Raw genomic sequence first — 20,570 nt, 5'->3', positions numbered from 1 at the left:
TATTTACCCATGTGGGAGCAAAGCAATTTTTTATTCCTCGACTCGAAGGCGTAATTTGGTTTTTAAGGAGGTATCTGCATTTGATTTCTGTTTATTTAATGTGGCAAATTAGATCACTCTTGCACTCAAAACATTACAGATGAAAAATGTTTCACATGGTTGGCACAACTGTATCTAGAGAGCAGCCTAATTTACTACATATCTGTTTAAATGGGGCTGCAAAATGTGCATGAATGCAATTTTAAGTCTTTGCGTGTGTTTGCGTGTGGGCATCGAGGGCTTGGAGAAACAAAGTCTTGCTGCTTACATTCTCCTGAAGCATGAATTGGGGCAGCAGGAAGGTAATTTAGAGCCTCTCCCTTATTGTGAGCAATCCTTCCCTGAAGATGGAGGACAGAAAGGAAGGAAAGCATGAGCTTTGAGATGAGATCTAGCAGAAGGACTAGAGAGGAGGAGCCGAACCCCCTCCAGAGCAAACAAGCTATCATTTATAATTTAGTGATTTCAGTTGTCCTGCTGCTGCCAAATCACAGGTGAACCGTTTTTGAAGCATTTGATCATGTAAATAAATTAAAAAAAAAGTAATAAAATCATGTTTTAAATAATCATCAGTTATGTAATATAGTATATTATACATTATATTATATCATAGTAATATAATATAATATAATATAATATAATATAATATAATATAATATAATATAATATAATATAATATAATATAATATATAATTATTCTATATTATATATTTATTGTTATTTTCAATATATATATATATTATACATTATATATAAAACATAAGGAAATTATAAAGAGAGAGATAGAGAGAAAAATAAAATAGAAATTTATATAATAATAATAATAATGATAATATATTACATTGACAAATGTATATATTTATTGATTTTTTTTCCCCCATTTTATATTAAAAAACATATATTAAATAACAATAATTATGAAAATATTAATTTAAATACATCTTAAACATTTGGCAGTTTATAGTCTAGTATTTTTATTACAATTTCTTATTTGGTATTATTTTTTAAATAAAAAAAAGATAGATTATGTATATATATATATATATATATATATAATTCAAATTTTCTTGTTTGATTATTATTATTATTATTATTATTATGTAAGCTACATGTTTATTATAAAGAAGGGTGGCTTTGTTTGCAAATACATTACAAATGCAGTTTTTCGCCTCGGTAAATAGCGCAGGACCTATGTTTGACCACTACTGATTCAGGACCCTCGTCAGAGCAAACTCAAATCGAATCTTTCCTCTCAGCTAACCAATTTGCTTCGTGACATGTTTGTGAAGATGTGTTTCTTGATTCAGCGAGAAAATTGCAAGTCCATTTAGCCCTTGCTTTGATGTTTTCAAGCACTCGCTGGCCTGTGCTTTCACCTATGTACAGTCTGTTTCTGTCAGGAACAGAGGAAAAGTGCTGTTCCCGCTGCAGTTATACGAGTGGACCTCCGCATACTCGCTATTACTCACTGCAGATGACTGCTGCCCGTTACAGAGGACATTATCCTGCATGCTTGAGCTAAATGTCATCACAGAACAATTTATACTATTGATACTTTCTGTAAATATGCATCAACAGCATATTTATGGTATGATGATTCTCTTTGCTTTCACATTTAGCAGGATTGAGCTGTTTGTAGAAGCAGGTATGCCCAAAAAAATATATAAAGAAACTAAAATTGGGGTTAAAGGCTTCCAATTTGATGACTTATGTAAAGTGAGACTCATGAGGAATTAAACTTTTCAGCAGTTTATAAGCATTTAGGATGAAAATGATGTTAAGCTTGCAGAGAACAGAGGATATTACAGTATGATTTACATTAGCAAAATAACAAATACATTCATATAAAATTATATTGAAATAGTATGTATGTAAAAATAAAGAAATTAAATATATAAAAAATAAAAAATCAATCTATTATTTATTTGTCAACTGTATGTTTATGTATGAGAAAAAATCTTTCAAGCACATCTGACGCTCCACATGGAACTATATTAATATGAGTTTCTTTGAAGCATTTAATAGATAGTGTTTTTGTGTTGTTTTTTTTCTGATACAGCTCACTCGCTCTGCAGCCTCTGCCACATTTTTCATGCTTTTTTTTTTTCTTTTGATAGAAATGAGTTTTTCAAGGCTGTACTGTGTCTTCACTGACTGAGGTCGTCCGTGTCGCTGCACACGTAATGACACTGGATCTGCATGGTGCTGAGATGTTAGACTGCAATACATACGTTTTCATTGCATCATTTTGATTGTAAACTAAGACCTACAGGTGATTGCAAAGATAGTACATTTACGTCCCTGTTATTTTGTTTTTGTGAAATGTTAGATGCATTTTTCTGCTGGATGTTTTTTCCTGATCCGGTCCATTTGATTTGCACATGGTGACACTGAAACAATTTCTTGTCAGAATTTTCTTTTTTTTCTTTTTTATTTTTCTATTTATATTGGACATACAACTAGATGCAATTTTTTTTATTATTAATTAAATGTTTTAAAATTATTATTAATGATTTAAATTTTATTATTTTTACAAGTACTTGTTTTATGTTATACTTTATTAATTATAAATAAAAGAATAAATAATATCTTTATATTTTATTTTATTAATTAGTAACATTTTGAATATATTTATTTATTTATGAAACCTGACCTTAAACACATAATTTAATAAAGCACATTACTTAATCATTTATTCATTAATTACATAATTCATTAATTCAATAACTTTTCCATTACCTTATTTATTTATTTTTTGTACTTATTTATTTGTTTTTCAATAATTTATATAAAAATATTATTATTTATTTAACGAATAATTCCTCCTGGCCCTTATTAATTTAATTAATTCATTTTTGTATTTATATTTATGCTGTAATTAACTGCTCCTGGTTTTCTGTATTTTCATTTTACATTTTCATCAATGTATTTATTTTTTTAGCAAAAAACTCCTGTTGACCCTTATCAATTCATTGTTTAATTTCATTTGTAAAATATATTAATATTTTAAATGATTATTTATGTAACAAAATGTTTTGATAAAAATGGCACTTTATGAATTTTTATCATTTCTTTTTTTTATGCAACAAATAGCTTATCTTACCACTTATAAAAAAAGTATCTAGACTATTCCAAAATAGTCAATCAATTAATAAATGAAGGAAATGAAAAAGCACATTAGTTAGGATAGAGGCATCACCATCCCCTAGGTTCCCAATCTCTCCAGTTAATTATGGCATGGAGTTGTTAGGTCGGGGGAGATGAAATTTCCCTGTTCTGGTAGCAGACTCCCTTCTTTACATGAAATCAAATCAAATAACGGCAGGGCAAGGCCAGACACGAGGTGCCGGGCAAAAGCCCACTCTAATGAAAAGAAATCAATGGATTTTTGCGCTCTCGCTCAGAAAAGTCTTGCCTCGTATCATTCATTCAATCTGCCTTGCAGCAATCACATTCACACCTTGCTATATGCAAGTGAGAAGGACGAGTGGTCGTCCAGCATGTTGTGATAAACTATAATGCAACTATACATAACAGGAATTGTGTTTCACTTGGGGATGAGAATTAACTGCTATAGTGAGCTGAACTTGGGTTTTTTTTTCCATCACATTGATTTTTATTTATTTACCTCTGAGGCCAAAGGGATTATTACCAGTGAAATAACTCCATTTGCCTGTGAGCTTACTGTTGCCAGGGTTTGCTGAATTTATAAATCACACTGTACATGCAATAAATAGGGAGAGTATAAATAATAAATTGTTTACTATTGTATAATGTATTAATATTGATTTTAGCAAAAAAAAAAAAATCTTCTCTGTTACTCTCGAATGCCACAAATCCTAAGTTATATTTGTATTTTGCTTCACAGTCAATGACTGAACTATATATATATACATATATATATGCTATTATTAAAAGTACTATTCATTTTTGAATTTGTAAATGGAGATATGGTAGTAGCCTTTTTAATAGTACATTTCTTTGCAGTATTTTGAAATATTATATGCTCATTTCAAGTTCAAATGAAAGTTTATTTATAAAGCTCAACAGTGCTGTACTATTAGGAAATACAGTAAAGGAAACCAAAACCGAGTTAAACAGAACATCTCAAGCAACACCACAAGCTGAAGAGAAACCTTACTGTTCACAACCGAAATCAGATGGAACCTGAATGAATTAATCGTGCCTATTGAGACACTACGAGACCCTATTGATCAAAATGCTCTGATTAGTCTTAAATCTGATCAGTTTTGTCATTTTTTCCTCTGTTTTCAGGCATGGTGAGCTGTGACACTGTGGTGAACATGCGTAAGGTGACTCACCAGAGGGTTCAGGAGCCTCTGTCAGGTACAGCCCTCCTGCCGTGTGTTTTCACCCTGCGCCCGAGTCCTTCTCGTGAACCTCCCCGCGTCAAGTGGACCAAACTGTGGGGTCAGCGCGGCCCGGATGGCCTACAAAAGCAACAGTCGATTCTGGTGGCTAAAGACAATATAATCAAGGTGAAGAAAGCCTTCCAGGGCCGTGTCACCTTGCCGGGATACCCGGAGAACCGCTACAACGCCAGCTTGGTGCTGACAGGCCTGCGATCCAGCGACTCGGGGATGTACCGCTGTGAGGTCGTGGTCGGCATTAACGATGAACAAGATACGGTGCCCCTTCAGGTCACGGGTAATGCTAATACACGAGTAATCAGATTCTTCATAAAACTACTGCTGACTTCTTTCATCTTAAAGGGATACTTCGGCCAAAAATGGATACTCGACCTTCAAATTATTCCCAATTCTTTCTGTTGAACATAAAAAAAGATATTTCGAAGAATGTCGGAAACCAAACAGTTGCTGTTAGCCATTGACTTTCACATTATGGAAAAAACATGCTATGGTGGTCAATGGGTACCGTCAGCGAAGATGAGTCAATGATAGGATTTTCGTTATAATGTTAATGTCTTGCACAAATCGCAATTAACTTCTCTTTTCAGTGGTTTTCGAAAGAATCGCTTTCACTGAGTGACTGGATATATTATTTAAAACTGGCTGTAATTTGAGTCCTCAGCGCTGAGGATTGGTTTTCCTGCACATCTGGTGGCGTTTTCCATCTGATCAGATCACGGAGGCATAGACCAAGCAGCTGCAAAAAAATTTTGCATGATCAGATTTATGCCAAAACCTTGATGAAGTTAGTCAGACTTCATTTGATGCTAACATGTGCTGCAGTACTTGAGTTTGCGTGAGGCTGTGGAGTGGAAATGTGCACAGGCCGATTTGATCAAACAGTTGTACAGACATACACAGACAACACACAGAGAGAAAACCTTGTCTTATTCACTAAGCAAACTGCTTTAACCAGGTCCTAAATGTGCTGCAGCAGTGACACAGCAAGTCAGTGTCATTCTTTTAAGCACAAAAGTAGATTATGTTCAGAGGTGGGTAGAAACGAGTTACATTTACTTTGTTACATTTACTTGAGTAAATTTTTTGGGTAACTAATACTTTTTTGAGTATATTTAAAGATGATTCGTTCAGTTGAGCGTCTGAAGTGGTTCAGTCGGAGTTGTAACGTTTAAGAACATCAGCAGCGTTGAAAACGTGGCTATGGAACTGCACTGAATGGAAAGCCAATCTGCAAAGGCTATTATTTGCTAGCGATGAAGATCTTTATTAGATGAACACCGCGTGTGCTTTCTACTGTTCAACAGGTAATAACTTGTGCCGAGTTTCCACCGAAATCACCCAGAACATTTGTACCAGGAACTTTTTTTCCCAGGAACTTTTTTCCCCCAGACCTGTTGCTTTCTGCGTTTCCACCGCGGTGTAAAGTACCGGGAAGATTAGGCAAATAGACTGGTGATGTAAGTCTGCGCGCATTTCTCAATACAAAGTACTCTGATTTTGGACGTGTATCCTCAGTAGTTCAGACTTTGTGCATTCGACTCGGGAGTGTGATGTCCTCGACGACGCGAATCCGGTAAATCTGCAAAAAGCAACTTACTTGATAACTTAAGTCAGCTGACCATGGCTACTGCAATTTTCCTCTCTGTATATTTACAATAAAACGAGATAGGATATTAAATACCACTGCCTCCTTTCGTTTTCATTTAAACATAATGAATGAGCTGCAGAAATGTACTTAGTTCAGGGATATGTGTGTATATATATATATATATATATATATATATACAGCCATTACAATGAAACGAAATATTATATAAATTTGCCTTTTTTATTTTCATTTTAACATATAGATAAATAAAGAGACATCAGAGCCAGCGGCACACATCAGAAGGTATCTCTGCGGATAAATAAGCACTGAGCTCGAGGAGCTCACCGTCTCCGGGATCGGCGAAATACATTTTAAAAATAGGCGCTGTCTTGATTAATAAACCACAGATTTGAGTTTTAAACAACTACATTCTCGCCTGAAATACTTTTAAAATTACATTTCATGACACAATAACAGTAATATTTTGAAAATGATCCGAATAAATGGTGGTTGAACTCAACCAATGCTGCGTGAACTCAACCAATCAGGATGTTTAGCGCCCAAGTCCCGCCCCCGAATGTTCCGGAACTTTGAAAAAGTACCACCTAGCAAGCAGGGACTTTCTGAGGGACATTTTTTTACCCGGAACTTTATTTAGTTCCTGGTTCCTGCGGTGGAAACACACAGAGTACCAGGCCAAAGTACCTAGTTCCTGGGTAAAGTTCCTGCGGTGGAAACGTGGCATTGGGCTACATTCGATTACAGTACACGATACCTGTGACATTAGTTTGTTGTACGTGTGACTTATAACAGAAGGGAACCAAGTTGAATGCAGCTTCCAAAAGACAAAAAATAGCGATTAATATTTTATTAATATTAATACAATCACACCAGCGAGTCATATCATCCGCTGCTAAATTCAGATCTGTGTTCACTCACTTCGCTGGCTGGCGCTGAGCCAGAGACAGACACGTTTTTACAGCACTGCTCATTATAACCAATCACACACGATTCTGTTGAGCTTATGAATGCAATGGCCAATCAGAGGCGTTCAGATGAGTCATCGCCAAAATGCCTGTGCTTCCTTCACTCGCTCGCTGACTGGAGACGTCTTTCTGATTTTTGATAATGTAAATGTTATTTGCTCTCTTTATGAACAATGAAAGATTAGTAGCAGTTTTTATATCACATTGACTTTCAATGTTAAATTCACATTTAATATAAAGTCAGTCGTATAAAAAATATGTTATGGCATGACACCTATATCTGTTCCTTAAGTAAACTGACAGATGTTCTGTAACTTAACGGTCATGTGAGGAGTTTTCTCTCTTCTCTGTGTCAGAGGTTATTTATACATATATAATACATACTTTAAAATATAATTTATTTCGTGATGCAAATCCAAATTTTCATCAGCTGTTACTCCAGTTTTCAGAGTCATGATCCTTAAAAATATAATTCTAATATATTGATTTATTACCAGTGCTGGAAACAATTTTGCTGCTTAATATTCTTTTGGAACCTGTGACATTTTGTTTAGGATTATGGTAAAAAGAACATCATTGATAGTAAATCAACATATTGGAATGATTTCTGAAGGATTATGTGACATTGAAGACTTAAGTAAAGGCTGATGAAATATATATATATTTATACACACACACATACATTACAAACATTTTATCTATTTATCTAAATAAAAATAGGCTCAGTATATATGACCCAAAGTAACTAGTAACTAACTACTTGAGTAGAGATTTTTTATCCGATACTTTTTTACTCTTACTCAAGTAACTATTCAAGACTAGTACTTTTACTTTTACTTGAGTAAATATTTCTATAAGTACTTTTACTTTTACTTGAGTACAGTTTTTGGCTACTCTACCCACCTCTGATTATGTTCATCGTAGATACACAGAAATCATAATGTAATAATAAAACCAAAAATCAAACACTAAAATAATAATAAAATATTTAAATAATATATATATATTTCTAGGGTAGTATGGAATAAACAATTTAGAATATCTACATTTCAGTCAAGGTAATACAATACAATACAATAAATAGTCATAATAAAAATTATATTAAATGTAAATAAAGTAAAATAAATTACAATAAATAAAATAAAACAAATTCAAAATAAAATAAAATAATTCATTTTCATAAAAAAAAATATATATATATATATATATATACACACACACACACACATACAGTATATAATAAGTGAAAACAAACAAACTATATCATAGAAAAAAGAAAGAATTGCAATAAACTATTTTTAGTTAAACTTGATTTCAGTGAACGTGGCCTACACGTTCAGTAGCAAAGGGGAACAAATTATTGATGAAGTCATAATTTCTGATTGCAAACAGAGAGAGAGTGACTCTTAAAAAATGCATTATGAGATACCAGTGCATTATTAATACTATACGTGCGGATGCTCATGTATTGAAACATGCTGCCAGCCAGTATCATGAAAAATTCCCATTACTGTTACGAGTTTTATGGAAATAGCAATAACATTGCCAATTAAACCATTCACCGACCTTAGATGCTTTCACACCGTATTGTGCTACAGCAATGTATCTTTGAACACAAAGCACTGGATAATGAAAGGAACAAAGAGTCGAGACAATTTACAGGAATATTTAAAATAAAAAATAACATGAAGTTCTGCCACATTTGAACACAGTCTTGTTACAAAGTAAACCTTTCTCAGATGACATTCCTGCTTTTATTTTATTTTATTTTTTTATTCTGTATTTATGTGAAATAACTTAAATGCACATAAATGCAGTCAAATGAATTGCATAATAATGTATTTAATTCATATTTCTGTAAAAATTAAGGTTCTTTATTGGCATCTTTGGTTCTATCAAGAACATTTAACATGCATTAATTCTTTCTGTTGCACAATATTTTTTATACTGGATTATTAAAATGTTCTTCAGACTAGGATTAGAATGCTTCTTTTAAGAATTGACTGAAAGTTTCTTTGGGGAACCAAAAATGGTTCTTCTATGGCATCACTGCAAAAACACCTTTTGGAAAGGAATAGTTCACCCAAAACTGAAAATTGCTAAACATTTACTCACCCTCAAGCCATTCAAGATGTACATGAGTTTGTTTCTTCATCAGAACATACAGTATTTGGAGAAATGTACATCAGTTGCTCACCAATACAGTACAGTTGAGTCCAAACAGCTGATAAAAACCAGTAATCAACATGACAGTTAACATCTTGTGAAGTGAAAAGCTTTGTTTGAAATAAACAAATCCATCATTAACATGTTTTTAACTTTAAACCGTTACTTCCAACTAAAATATGAGTCCTCTGTCCATAATATTGTTTTCTCCAGTGAAAAAGTCATCTTGTCTGAATCAGGAGAGAAATATGCACAGATTCAGCACTGTTTACAAGTGAAAACAGCACGAAAGAGCTTGAAACAAATATATTGGTAGATTTTGGTGTGAGAGGACAATGGACTTTTCCCAATGGAGGAAGTTATTAAGAATTATGGATTCATATTTTGGACGTGACGGTTTAAATTTAAAATGCCGTATTGATGGATTTGTTTATTACAAACAAACAACTTCACAAGACATTAACTGATGGACTGGAGCAGTATGGATTACTTGTGGATTACTGAGATGCTTTTATCAGCTGTTTGGACTTTCATTCTGACGGCACCCATTCACTGCAGATGATCCATGAGTGAGCAAGGGATTTAATGCAAAATTTCTCCAAATCTGTCAAATTTTCGTTGCTTAATTAACTATTCCTTAAAGAGTGTAGCTAAGATTTCAGACTCAGTGAAATATTATGGACATTCAACAAAACTGTTTGCTAACTGGTCATAAATCGGACCTTCTTTGGATTATGTCTTTGGGAAATTAAATATGGAAACTCTGACCCCCCTTTTTAATAAGATGTGGCATCCCTCAGTAGACGAGAGTCCCCAGATGTTTATCACAGACAGTGAATATTTTTATAAGCTCTGTCCTGAACTCCAATGGGAAGCGAAAAAGAGAAGCAGGATGAAAAAAGGAAGGAATGAAATAGAAAACGAAAGAGACTTCTTCCTCCCATGACCCTTTGAAGCGGGGCTTCACGTGTAGCTTCCACAGTTGGGTAAGAAACAGGCCGTATTGCTCAGGAGACTGAAATCTTCCCCCTTAAGTCTTCGTCTGAAGTGTTTCGCCATAAACTGGCCCACCTAGCTTTGAGGATTTTTCTTTGTCCCTTTCATGTTTTTGTGTTCTCCTGGGATGGCAGCCGACAGCAGAGGTTATGGATGTGGAGTGTGGAGTAGAGGAATACTCCATGGACAGTGGGAATAGCAGACGGACAGTTCAAAAGCAATCCCAGGAATCTAATTCCTTTGTACATCGGACTGGAAGTCCATCCTCAAACCGGTCAAAGAACTGGTGCTGTGATTTAACTTCTTTTGTACCGTCTTCCTGTCTTTTGCATGTCTCAGAGGATTGAGGAATGGCTGAGAAACAGGAATGAACGTGAAGTTTAGGAAATAAAGTGTTTCAAGGGGCCTGTGTTGTTTTTAATTTGTCAAGTTAAACTATTGTTGCTGTTAATTTGGGAAATAGTTTATGCACTCTGTTTCCCATCATGCACTCTGTTTTTTTTCCTGAACAGGAGTGGTCTTCCACTACCGCGCGCCTCACGATCGCTACGCGCTGTCCTTCTCCGACGCCAAAAGAGTTTGTCTGGAGAACTCTGCCAATATTGCCACGCCAGCCCAGCTGCAGGCCACTTTCAATGATGGCTATGACAACTGTGATGCTGGATGGCTGTCGGACCAGACTGTGAGGTCAGAACAAGAGATAAATCCAGTTTTTGTGAAGCAGATTTGGAAACGTGCATATGTATTTAGCATTTAAGACGTCTTTGAACATGTTTTTCAGGAAATCAGAGTATTTATAATTAATTTTTTATATTTATAATATTTAAGTGAATATTTGTTTACATTTATTTTATTGCTTACATGACAAATGTCTATTTATATATATATATGAAAAATATCACTTTGTGCATCAGAATGAAAATCTGAGCTGCCATGCCGATAAATTGGTCCCCCTTGTATGAAACAGAATAGCACAGCTTTCTACAGAACGAATCCAGGACTCAAAGCAATTTTTATGATCAGCCTTTCTAATTAATCGTAATATCTATTATTTATTGACCGGATTTCATCCCCGTTTCTTCAGGCTTGCCGCCTCCAATCACTTTTCCATGGCTGAATGTCAGGCGGCTATTGATTTCAACATTCATATCTACCACATATTGTCAGCTCATAATTGAGCCGTGAGGCCCGACCATCACCGAGTAAAAGCATGAGCGGGATTTTCCCCCCCTGCATGGAAGAGCTCTAATTGGGCCATCTCCAGAGAAGCCTGGCTACACATCAGTGAAGACGCAAATGCGCAATTAGCACAAGCGTATGGAGACATCAGAGATCTCTGGACGGGGATGGAATATATGTGGGCTCCTTTAATGGTTTTATATAACAGACTTCAATATTTGGTCTGTGCAAGAACCTCCATCCGCTATTTCTCTTCTTAGACCCTGGAGTGCCGTGTATAATCTCTTAATCAGGCTTTAGCCGGCACTCCTGTGCCATCCAAACCAAAGCGCTTTCGAGTAATTGCACAGTTTATCTTACTCACCCCTTGGAAATAACTCCTGGTATGTTTTGGCTCCTTACCCAGGTATCCCATCCAGTCGCCTCGGCCCGGCTGCTATGGCGACAGGGAGGACTCCCCTGGCGTGAGGAACTATGGCAGCCGAGACCCCGATGAGATGTTCGACGTGTACTGCTTTGCCAACAGCCTGCAAGGTACTGCTGATGCATTCAGTTACAGCTCAGTCATCCAAAAACTGTGTCTTTAAATGTCCTCATGAGCCTCAGACGGCGGAGATGCATGTACCTGCTCATGTCCCAACTCCCAGATCATCTAAGTAGGTCACCATGCTTTCAGCTCAGCCCTATGGTCTATGCCAGAATGGGTACAGTTCTAAGATGCTCTCTAAGTGCAAGTCCAAGTGTTTCATGCAGAAGTGACAGTCCTGCCTCCTTCTGCGAATTAGTATTCCAGAATTGCTTAAAAGTCATATTGGTGTAATTTATTAAATTATGTGTTTTTTTTTTTTACTGATAAAATGTTTGGTTGTAAATATTTTATTTATTGGTGTGTCTGTCCGTATGCCTCTCCGAATTATTTAGTTTTGTCCTTGTATATTACTTATAACAGAACTTGGACCTGTTGCTGCAAAACAGTGATTTAATTTTATTTTACTTTCAACATGACAAACATTCAGTATTTTATTTAGTATATTTTATATTTAGTGTATTTTTCTAGAAATAGTAAAAAACTGTAAGTGAAAGTGACATACAGCCAAGTATGGTGACCCATACTCAGAATTCGTGCTCTGTATTTAACCCATCCAAAGTGCACACATACAGCAGTGAACACACACACACACACACAGTGAACACACACACACGGAGCAGTGGGCAGCCATTTATGCTGCGGCGCCCGGGGAGCAGTTGGGGGTTCAGTGCCTTGCTCAAGGGCATGTAAGTCGTGGTATTGAGGGTGGAGAGAGCGGTGTACATTCACTCCCTCCACCTACAATCCCTACCAGCCCGAGATTCAAACTCACAACCTTTGGATTACGAGTCTGAATCGCTAACCATTAGGCCACAACTAATGCACAATAGATTCAGTCTCATTGTTACAAAAATTATATTTGAAGTTTTCCCTATATTTAGCAATCACCTGTTTTAGGGTAGATTTGTTAAACATTATTATGAATACAAAACCATATTTAGTTTTTTTTATAAAGTTTAATTATAGGTCTCATGTTGCAAACAGCAGCACCCTTATGGGAAATTAGCACTTATAAATAACGTGCACTATCCATCTATTCTCTGTCTCCAGGTGAAGTGTTCCACACCAGTGTGCCGGAGAAGTTGAGCCTGGCATCTGCCTCCACTCACTGCCACACTCTGGGAGCTCAGCTGGCCACAGTCGGGCAGCTCTACCTGGCCTGGCAGGGTGGCCTAGACCGCTGTGACCCTGGCTGGCTGGCTGACGGCAGCGTGCGTTATCCTATCAACATTCCCCGGCGAAACTGTGGAGGGGATGAGCCAGGAGTACGGACCGTTTACCACAACCCCAACCGCACCGGATTCCCAGACACTAGCGTTCTCTTTGACGCCTACTGCTATCATGGTTGGTTGAACTAGTGGCATTTCCCTGTTTCGGTTCAGGCTAATATTCATACAAATGGCTTTTGGGGGGTTTAGACTTCAGTGATGAGCTGGAGAGTTTTTTTGTTTTTTTTTACTTTAAGAAGTTTCAGAAAAAATTCTCTTATATCCAGTTTACATAATTTTTAGAGCATATTTCCGAATTATTTATAAATGTAAATGTTTCATCCTGTTGTCACGGGTATCTGAAATATGTATTAAATGAGGATTTGGTCAAATTAGTTTTATGGACTTCTGTATGGATGTATGTATGCTTTGTATTTTTTTGTGTCAGTGTTAATAGTGTAACTCTCATGAACTCTTTCAGAGAAGAATTTCGAAGAGTTGATGGAGATACTCAACAAGACCCTAGAAAACTCCACTCTGAACTCTTCCAGCGACGAAGAGGTGCAGCTCCAAAGAAATGGAGCCTTCCCTGAACCTTCAACTTGGACCGGTCTGGTCGATCTCGAGAAAGAAGCCTTCAAGTCCATCATAAACAACGAATCTTCAGAAATCTCAGAGGAGCATGTTGTAATCCATCTTGGACCTGAAGAAAGGTCTGTAGACTGGGAAGATGATCCCAAAGATGCTGCGGAGAAGCAGGAGAACCTTCAAGGGGGTTCGGCGAAAGAGGAGACCGATGATGGATCTCCTGATCCGTCTTCAACCACGCCATCTTCCTCTACGCAAGCTCATACTAGCAACAGCGTCATTTCCAACTTTGTGAAAACAATCATGAAGCCATTTAGGTACTGGGCCATAACTGTAGAACCTGAGATACCGGCCACAGAGTCCAGCCTCTACAAAGGTACCTCAGAAATGGTCCCACCTACCAGGACGAAGCCAAATAAAGGAAAAACAAGCAAAGGTGGTGCTGATAATGCCATCATGGAGCCTAATATCAAGGAACATTCATATAATCCCTCCTCGTCAGATCCAGAAGAAGAGCTCTTTGAACAGGAGACAGAAGTTGTCTTGATGGCTGCGCCGCAGGAGATAAAGAGTCCAAGCAATTCTCATATGGATCGTCCATATTCACAGACCTTCGCAGAAAGCTTCACTGGACCAGCCAAAGGTATAACAGACTCATCCAAAACCTAAAAGGCATTTCAACACGTACATTTAAGCATGCAGCTTCTCTTCTTAATTGAAGTTTGTGAAGTAGGTGAAGCATGTGCTTAATTTAGTTGAAGTAGGGCTTAATTACATTTATATAGTTTATCTAGAACTGGGTGATTTGAAACCACCAAAGTGAGAGTTTCCTCTATTGTAGATTTTTGGACAAGAAGTCAATCTTTCAACCAGGAGGTCAATCTGACATTTCTTGGTCAATATAAGGGTGTTTCTTCATCTTTAAGCACTTATGTCTCATGGGTTGATTTTTAAGTAACTAGCCATCTTTTTGTAAAATGAAGGTCAAATTTAAATGTTGCTACCATGCCTCCCTAATTTATTTTTGCTACTGTTCAAAAGTCTTGTTTAAATAGATGTTAATCAAGTCCCAGATGATCAATCATAACATATTAAGATCCATTATAAATAATGAAATAAACATAACCTAGAATATTTATTGTGCATAATAATTGTATATTAATATTATTTTTTAACAGTAGATGGGTGAAAAGAAAAATACCTGAGAGTATGAAAAGCGTGTTCATGTCCAAAAGTGCCAATGGTTGAAGAAACACCCATCGAAGGAAGTGCACAGAAAGAAATAAAACACTGCATTGAATTTGTAATAAATGGAAAAATGTAGGATTATTTGAAGATAGAAGTCCGTTCACAATGCCATACTGTCTTAAAATATTTTCCAGAGATTTTTGAAATTTGGCGATGGGATTCGTTCTCTGGAATACGAAAGTGGGATGGTCACTGTAGAGGTCACAGCCCTGAGATGTTTTCCTGCCTCCTGCTTTAGGGCTTTTAATGGATATCAGTGTCGGTCATATCTATGCCAAGTGAAAATGCATAGTTTAGAATCTTTGAAAATTTAGAGCGTTGCTAGCCTTAGGCTGAGATTGAAACATATCTAAATGGTGTGCTTTTCATGCGATGCATTTTGGCAGCAGTCCGTTCTCAAGGCATCATCAGTACAAATATCCTCCCCGTGAACCAAATTCAACAGGGAACATTAATGTTTAATGCCGGGTGAAAATCCAGCTTTAGTCAGCATGCATTATTTACATCTGAATATAGTTAATGTTCTTTGGCTGAAACCACAGGCACCGCTACAAACTCCAAGTCTCTTCTAATTATTCGAGGCGTGATCATCGTCAGGGCCATGGAGTGTGTGCGTAAAGATACTCTGGACTCAATCTGGCTGTTTCCGTTCGTTTTTCCTCCAGCAGAGGTCATTTAGTCGAGTTCGGATTCACTGGCTATTTCACCCTTCGCTGCATGCTGCTCCATCTCTCCCCTTGTTTTGAGTTTCATTACATAGAGCCAGAAAATCCAGCCATTTTTTATATAAACTTGCCGTGTCCTTGAGTTCCACAAAGAATTGCATACAGATAAAAGTGTGCTATGAAGAAATTCTGTGAAATTCACACATCCCATAGAACAATGGGTTCAAGCAACTTTATTGAGTGTCCAGATACTTGAGATACTTGACTTTATTTCCACTGTATAACTGAACAATTAAACCACAAAAAGAATGAATGTTATGCATTAGACACAAAATATCAAATCAAGTGTCATTTAATCTAAAGAAAAATGTTTCATACCCATAACCGAAGCTAAATATGAGACCCTGTTTCTGCCTTAAAGTATTTTATATATATATATATATATATATATATATACACACATATATGTATATATATATTTGTGTGTGTGTGTGTGTGTGTCTTTGTTTTGGTTTGTGAAATGCCCACTGCCAGATTATACAATTATATTTTGGCACCCCGGGTTGCCAGTTGGCGGAAAACACAGCGTATTTAATTTCATTCATCGTCAAGTGCCCTCGTTCCTGTCAGTGTCGTCAATTTGGCAACCTGCGTGTACGTCAAATCTGAGGAGGAGGGGCTGTGTAAAAAAAACCCTGCACCAATATTTTGAATTTGGACTGCAATACCTAGTTCAACCACTCGGTGTCAAGTCTATATACAGTACAGCACCTTTAATTGAGAAAATCCAGTGTTACATATCTTTGAGTGGCAAAAGTATGTGAATCTTTGCTTTCAGTATCTAGTTTGACCCCTTTTTGCAGCAATAACTGCAGCTAAATGTTTCCTGTGGCCTGTTGGCGGGTTTCCTCCTATGAACTGCTTGCTTCAGGTCCTTCCACAACATTTCAATTGGATTAAGGTCCAGACTTTAACTTGGCCGTTCCAAAACATTAACTTTGTCCTTCTTTAACCATTCTTTGGTAGATTGACTTGTGTGCTTGGGGTTGTCGTTTTGCTGCATGACCCACATTATCTTGAGATTTAGTTGTCAGACAGATATCCTGACACTTTCCTTTAGAATTTGCTGGAATAATTCTCCTAGTGGGGGTAACAGTGGTCTTGAATTTCCTCCATTTGTACACTATCTATCTGACTGTGGATTTGTGGAGCCCAAGCTCTTTAGAGATGGTTTTGTAACCTTTTTTGAGCCTGGTGAGCAACAACAACTCTTTTTTTCGGAGGTCCTCAGAGATCTCCTTTGTTCATGCCATGATTCACTTCCACAAACATGATCAGACTTTGATAGATCTCTGTTCTTTAAATAAAATAGGGCATGCACTGACACCTGAAAGTCATCTAACTGATTGAAAACACCTCTGAAAAAATGGACTCTAACTACACCTTCAAATTTAATCCTATAGAAAATGATTTCTAATCCTAGAAATGAAATCCACTCACAGAAATGTAGTATTGGATCATTTTACTGAATAAATAAATTACAAAGTATGTATTTTCATCTCATTTGTTTGACTGGGCTCTCTTTGTCTATTTTCAGGACATGCGTGATGATGCATCTGATGATCTTTTGAGTCATATTTATGCAGAAATATAGACAATTCTAAAGGGTTCACATATATATTATATATATATATATATATATATATATATATATATATATATATATATATATATATATATATATATATATATATATATATATATATATATATATTCCCTTTATTTTCATATCCCACAACTGTAACTATGTGTCGTAATTGTTTTTTGTCTTATAATTGGGATTTTATATATCTTGTAAAAAAAAAAAACTAATATCACATTTGTCATTTAATATTTCTCTGTATTGCAGCCTTTTGCCCTTTATTGCAACTTTATTTCTTCTAACTGCTAAATTGTATCTCCAAATTGTGACTTTTTTGTCTTATAATTAGGATTTTATGTCTGAAAATGATCACTTTCTCCCAAGTGTGACTTTATATCTCATAATTGTGGCTTTTCCCCCAATGCAACACTTTATCTCAATTGCAAATTGTATCCCAATTGTGATTATATGTGATTATAACTCCCAATTCTGATTTTATTTTGACATAATTGCAAAGTTTTCTTCTGAATGTGACTATATATCTCCGAATTGTGACTTGACATCTACCAGTTGCAAATTTATGCATCCCAGTTGTGACTTTTTATCCCAATTGCAACTTTATATAACAAAATTAGTATTTTGCTTCTCCCAGTTGGTATTTTTTTCTTTCAGCTGCAATTTCATAGCTCACAGTTATGACAATGCATATTTGGAACTATATATCACAAAATCCAACTTTCACACAATATCACACAGATGTGACTAAAAACCACCTTGATGCAAGTTGTTTAAAAGTATTGCCAAAATGGTTATTAAAAAAGCTCTTGCATTTTTTGTGTGTGAATGCAACTTGGTCTTAGAAATCTGAATTCTTTTATGTGGGTAATCGTCCCACTATTATATCATAAATGGTATCCCATTATTATATTATTAAATGGTAGAATCTATTTAATTTACTACTTTTATACATTTAATACCATCACAGTCTTGTGACTGCAGAGAGTATTCAGTTGTTCATATCATTAATTGCTCAATTATTTGGTTGTGTAAATTGCACCACATCCACATGCAACAGCAGAGTCTTGAATAATAAATTATTGTTTAATATTTCATTATGTGTACTCAACATATGGTCCGTGAATATCTAAAACGGCTTAAATGCTAAACCCTGCTTGTTTCCTTTATGGCAAATCATATTACCTGAGCAGATATATGAATTATCCATGCACATAGTAAACATACTTAAGCTAAACCAAATATCTCTTCCACGCAGCCAGTGAAATCTTTGTTTAGGGTTGAGGACTGGTTCAGCACTGTGTACTGCAGTATGCTGAGTCACGTAATAATAATAATAATAATGAGTCTACTGCTTACAGCATTTTTACTTTATTGCGCTCTGAATAGATTCCTCCACACATCACGATGTAAATCAAGACCGTTTTGCTTCTTGAACATGAAGATTTGGGTCTTATTTTTCTAGATTTACTGTTAGAAAGCATTGGGAATTAACAGCACTGGACAGGAGCATGATGTACGAGTCCTTTGTGCTGGGGCAACATAAAGAAAAAGAGCCTTATTACCTGGATTGCTTTCAAAATGATCGTACATTTCATCCCAGTTTCACCTGGGAGTCAGATATTACCCTCTGGGAAGAAAATAAAGGTCATTTTAGCTACGCTTGTAGCTCATTTTTCCTTTGAAGCCTGGGTTTGATTAAAAGATAGGTGTATCGAGGCTAATAGATTAATTGCTGGATATCTCCAGGGCATTGACGGATAAATAATGACAGTTCTATATCGAGCCGCACACATTCAAGTTAATTACCATAGCTCTGGGGTGGGAGTTAGCATATTTTGTCGCTAATTATACATACATTTAAATGAAACGATCTCCTCCCTCCGTTAATCACAATGTTTTGTCATTCCTGCAGGAGCGATTGTATCAGGAACGGCGGATCCGACTCTTTCTTCAAATCCTTCGGCATCTAAGAGCTTCGGTTCCATGAGGAGCAGCCAACAAATTTTGGCCTTGAAAGTTGCCCCAAGCAATAATAGGCATTTCATAACTCAAACAAGCAGTCTGATGGAAGCCAAAAAGGCCAGTTTGGAGATCATGACCATTCCTGTTTCCAGGAATAACCCTGAGAATATCTCTGGGGAAGGGAAAGACTTCAATGAGGATGGTTACCCTATTCCCAAAGGTCCTCCATTGCTGTTATCTGCACATGATGAAAAAGATGGCGGGGGAAGTGGAGGGAGAGAGTTACCATTCACCCTTGACAGCCAAATTAATGGATCCGATGACCACGGCGTCCCGCTGGAGACCACTGTCAGCTGGCAGCTTATGAGTCTCCAGACGACTCAACCTACTAGTGTGTCTAGTTCTTCTGATCCCAATCCCGAGAAACAGGCTGACACAGTTGAGGAAGCCAGGGGGGAAATCATGTATGTCCATCGCCCCATTGAAAAACACAAGAACAATCCTTTGAATAAAGTCAACGTGCCTTTCGTTAAATTGAAGCAAGACCTAGGGTTGACCATTGTACCGGAAACATACACTTCCAACACTGCTTCCACACCAAGCCCTGTCGATCCCAACGACGACAAGCTAGCAGTTCAACCACCAACCATAGGGATCACTCCTTCCCAACCAGGGGAAGATACCACTACCGAAGACATTTTATGTACTCTGGATCCAGCCATTTCCAGCACATGGTTACCTGTGGTTCAAGAGGAGGTAGATACTCCACAGCCTCCGGTTCCTACCATAATAGCAACGCAGGCTGGTTCTACAGTTCAGCCTACTGGTCCGGATCTAAAGGACTCTTCCCACCAGTCTGAGATCAGGTCAGGTGGGTCGGAGTCATTTGTTTTGGCTCAGGGCTGGATAACATCTGAACCCATTCTGACAGAGGAACCTTCATCCCAAACCACAGGAAGCCCAGACGAAAACACAGCTGTGGCTGGGATGGAAAACAGCCCCTCTAGAAGTTCAGGTAAATCACTCTTTGGTTGTGTTCTGTTGATAAGAGAATTTAAACGCATGTTTATAACATGAAAGATATGTAATGCTTTGAGAAAGCTTACTTGGGTTTGTTTATTTGTTTGATCTTTTACTCCGTTTAATTCTTTTATTCCTCTTTCATCATGAATTATTTTATATTCTTCCATGGTTTATTCCTTCTTTACCCCTGCTTTCTTTAATTCTACATTCTTTCTTCTATTCTTTATTTTCCACTTTATGTCTTTTGTATGCTCTTTCTTTTATGTTTTCATGCTTTTGTTC

The 20,570-nt window shown here is 36.6% G+C and overlaps 1 protein-coding gene across 2 annotated transcripts in view; it reads left to right on the top strand.

The window, feature by feature from the left end:
• Positions 1 to 20,570, top strand: part of LOC132131449 (neurocan core protein-like) — a 115,337-nt gene that overhangs the window by 32,178 nt on the left and 62,589 nt on the right. For both annotated transcript variants that reach the window (XM_059543474.1, XM_059543473.1), the window contains exons 3-8: positions 4,315 to 4,707; positions 10,679 to 10,853; positions 11,752 to 11,879; positions 12,985 to 13,278; positions 13,624 to 14,373; positions 19,216 to 20,280. In XM_059543474.1, coding sequence (XP_059399457.1) covers positions 4,315 to 4,707; positions 10,679 to 10,853; positions 11,752 to 11,879; positions 12,985 to 13,278; positions 13,624 to 14,373; positions 19,216 to 20,280 — 2,805 coding nt within the window. The remainder of the gene's footprint in view (positions 1 to 4,314; positions 4,708 to 10,678; positions 10,854 to 11,751; positions 11,880 to 12,984; positions 13,279 to 13,623; positions 14,374 to 19,215; positions 20,281 to 20,570) is intronic.

This window comes from Carassius carassius, chromosome 48, assembly GCF_963082965.1.
Source record: "Carassius carassius chromosome 48, fCarCar2.1, whole genome shotgun sequence".
Lineage (NCBI taxonomy): Eukaryota > Metazoa > Chordata > Actinopteri > Cypriniformes > Cyprinidae > Carassius > Carassius carassius.
Note: the sequence above shows the minus strand (reverse complement) of the source record. Positions and strands in the feature narration are given on the sequence as shown.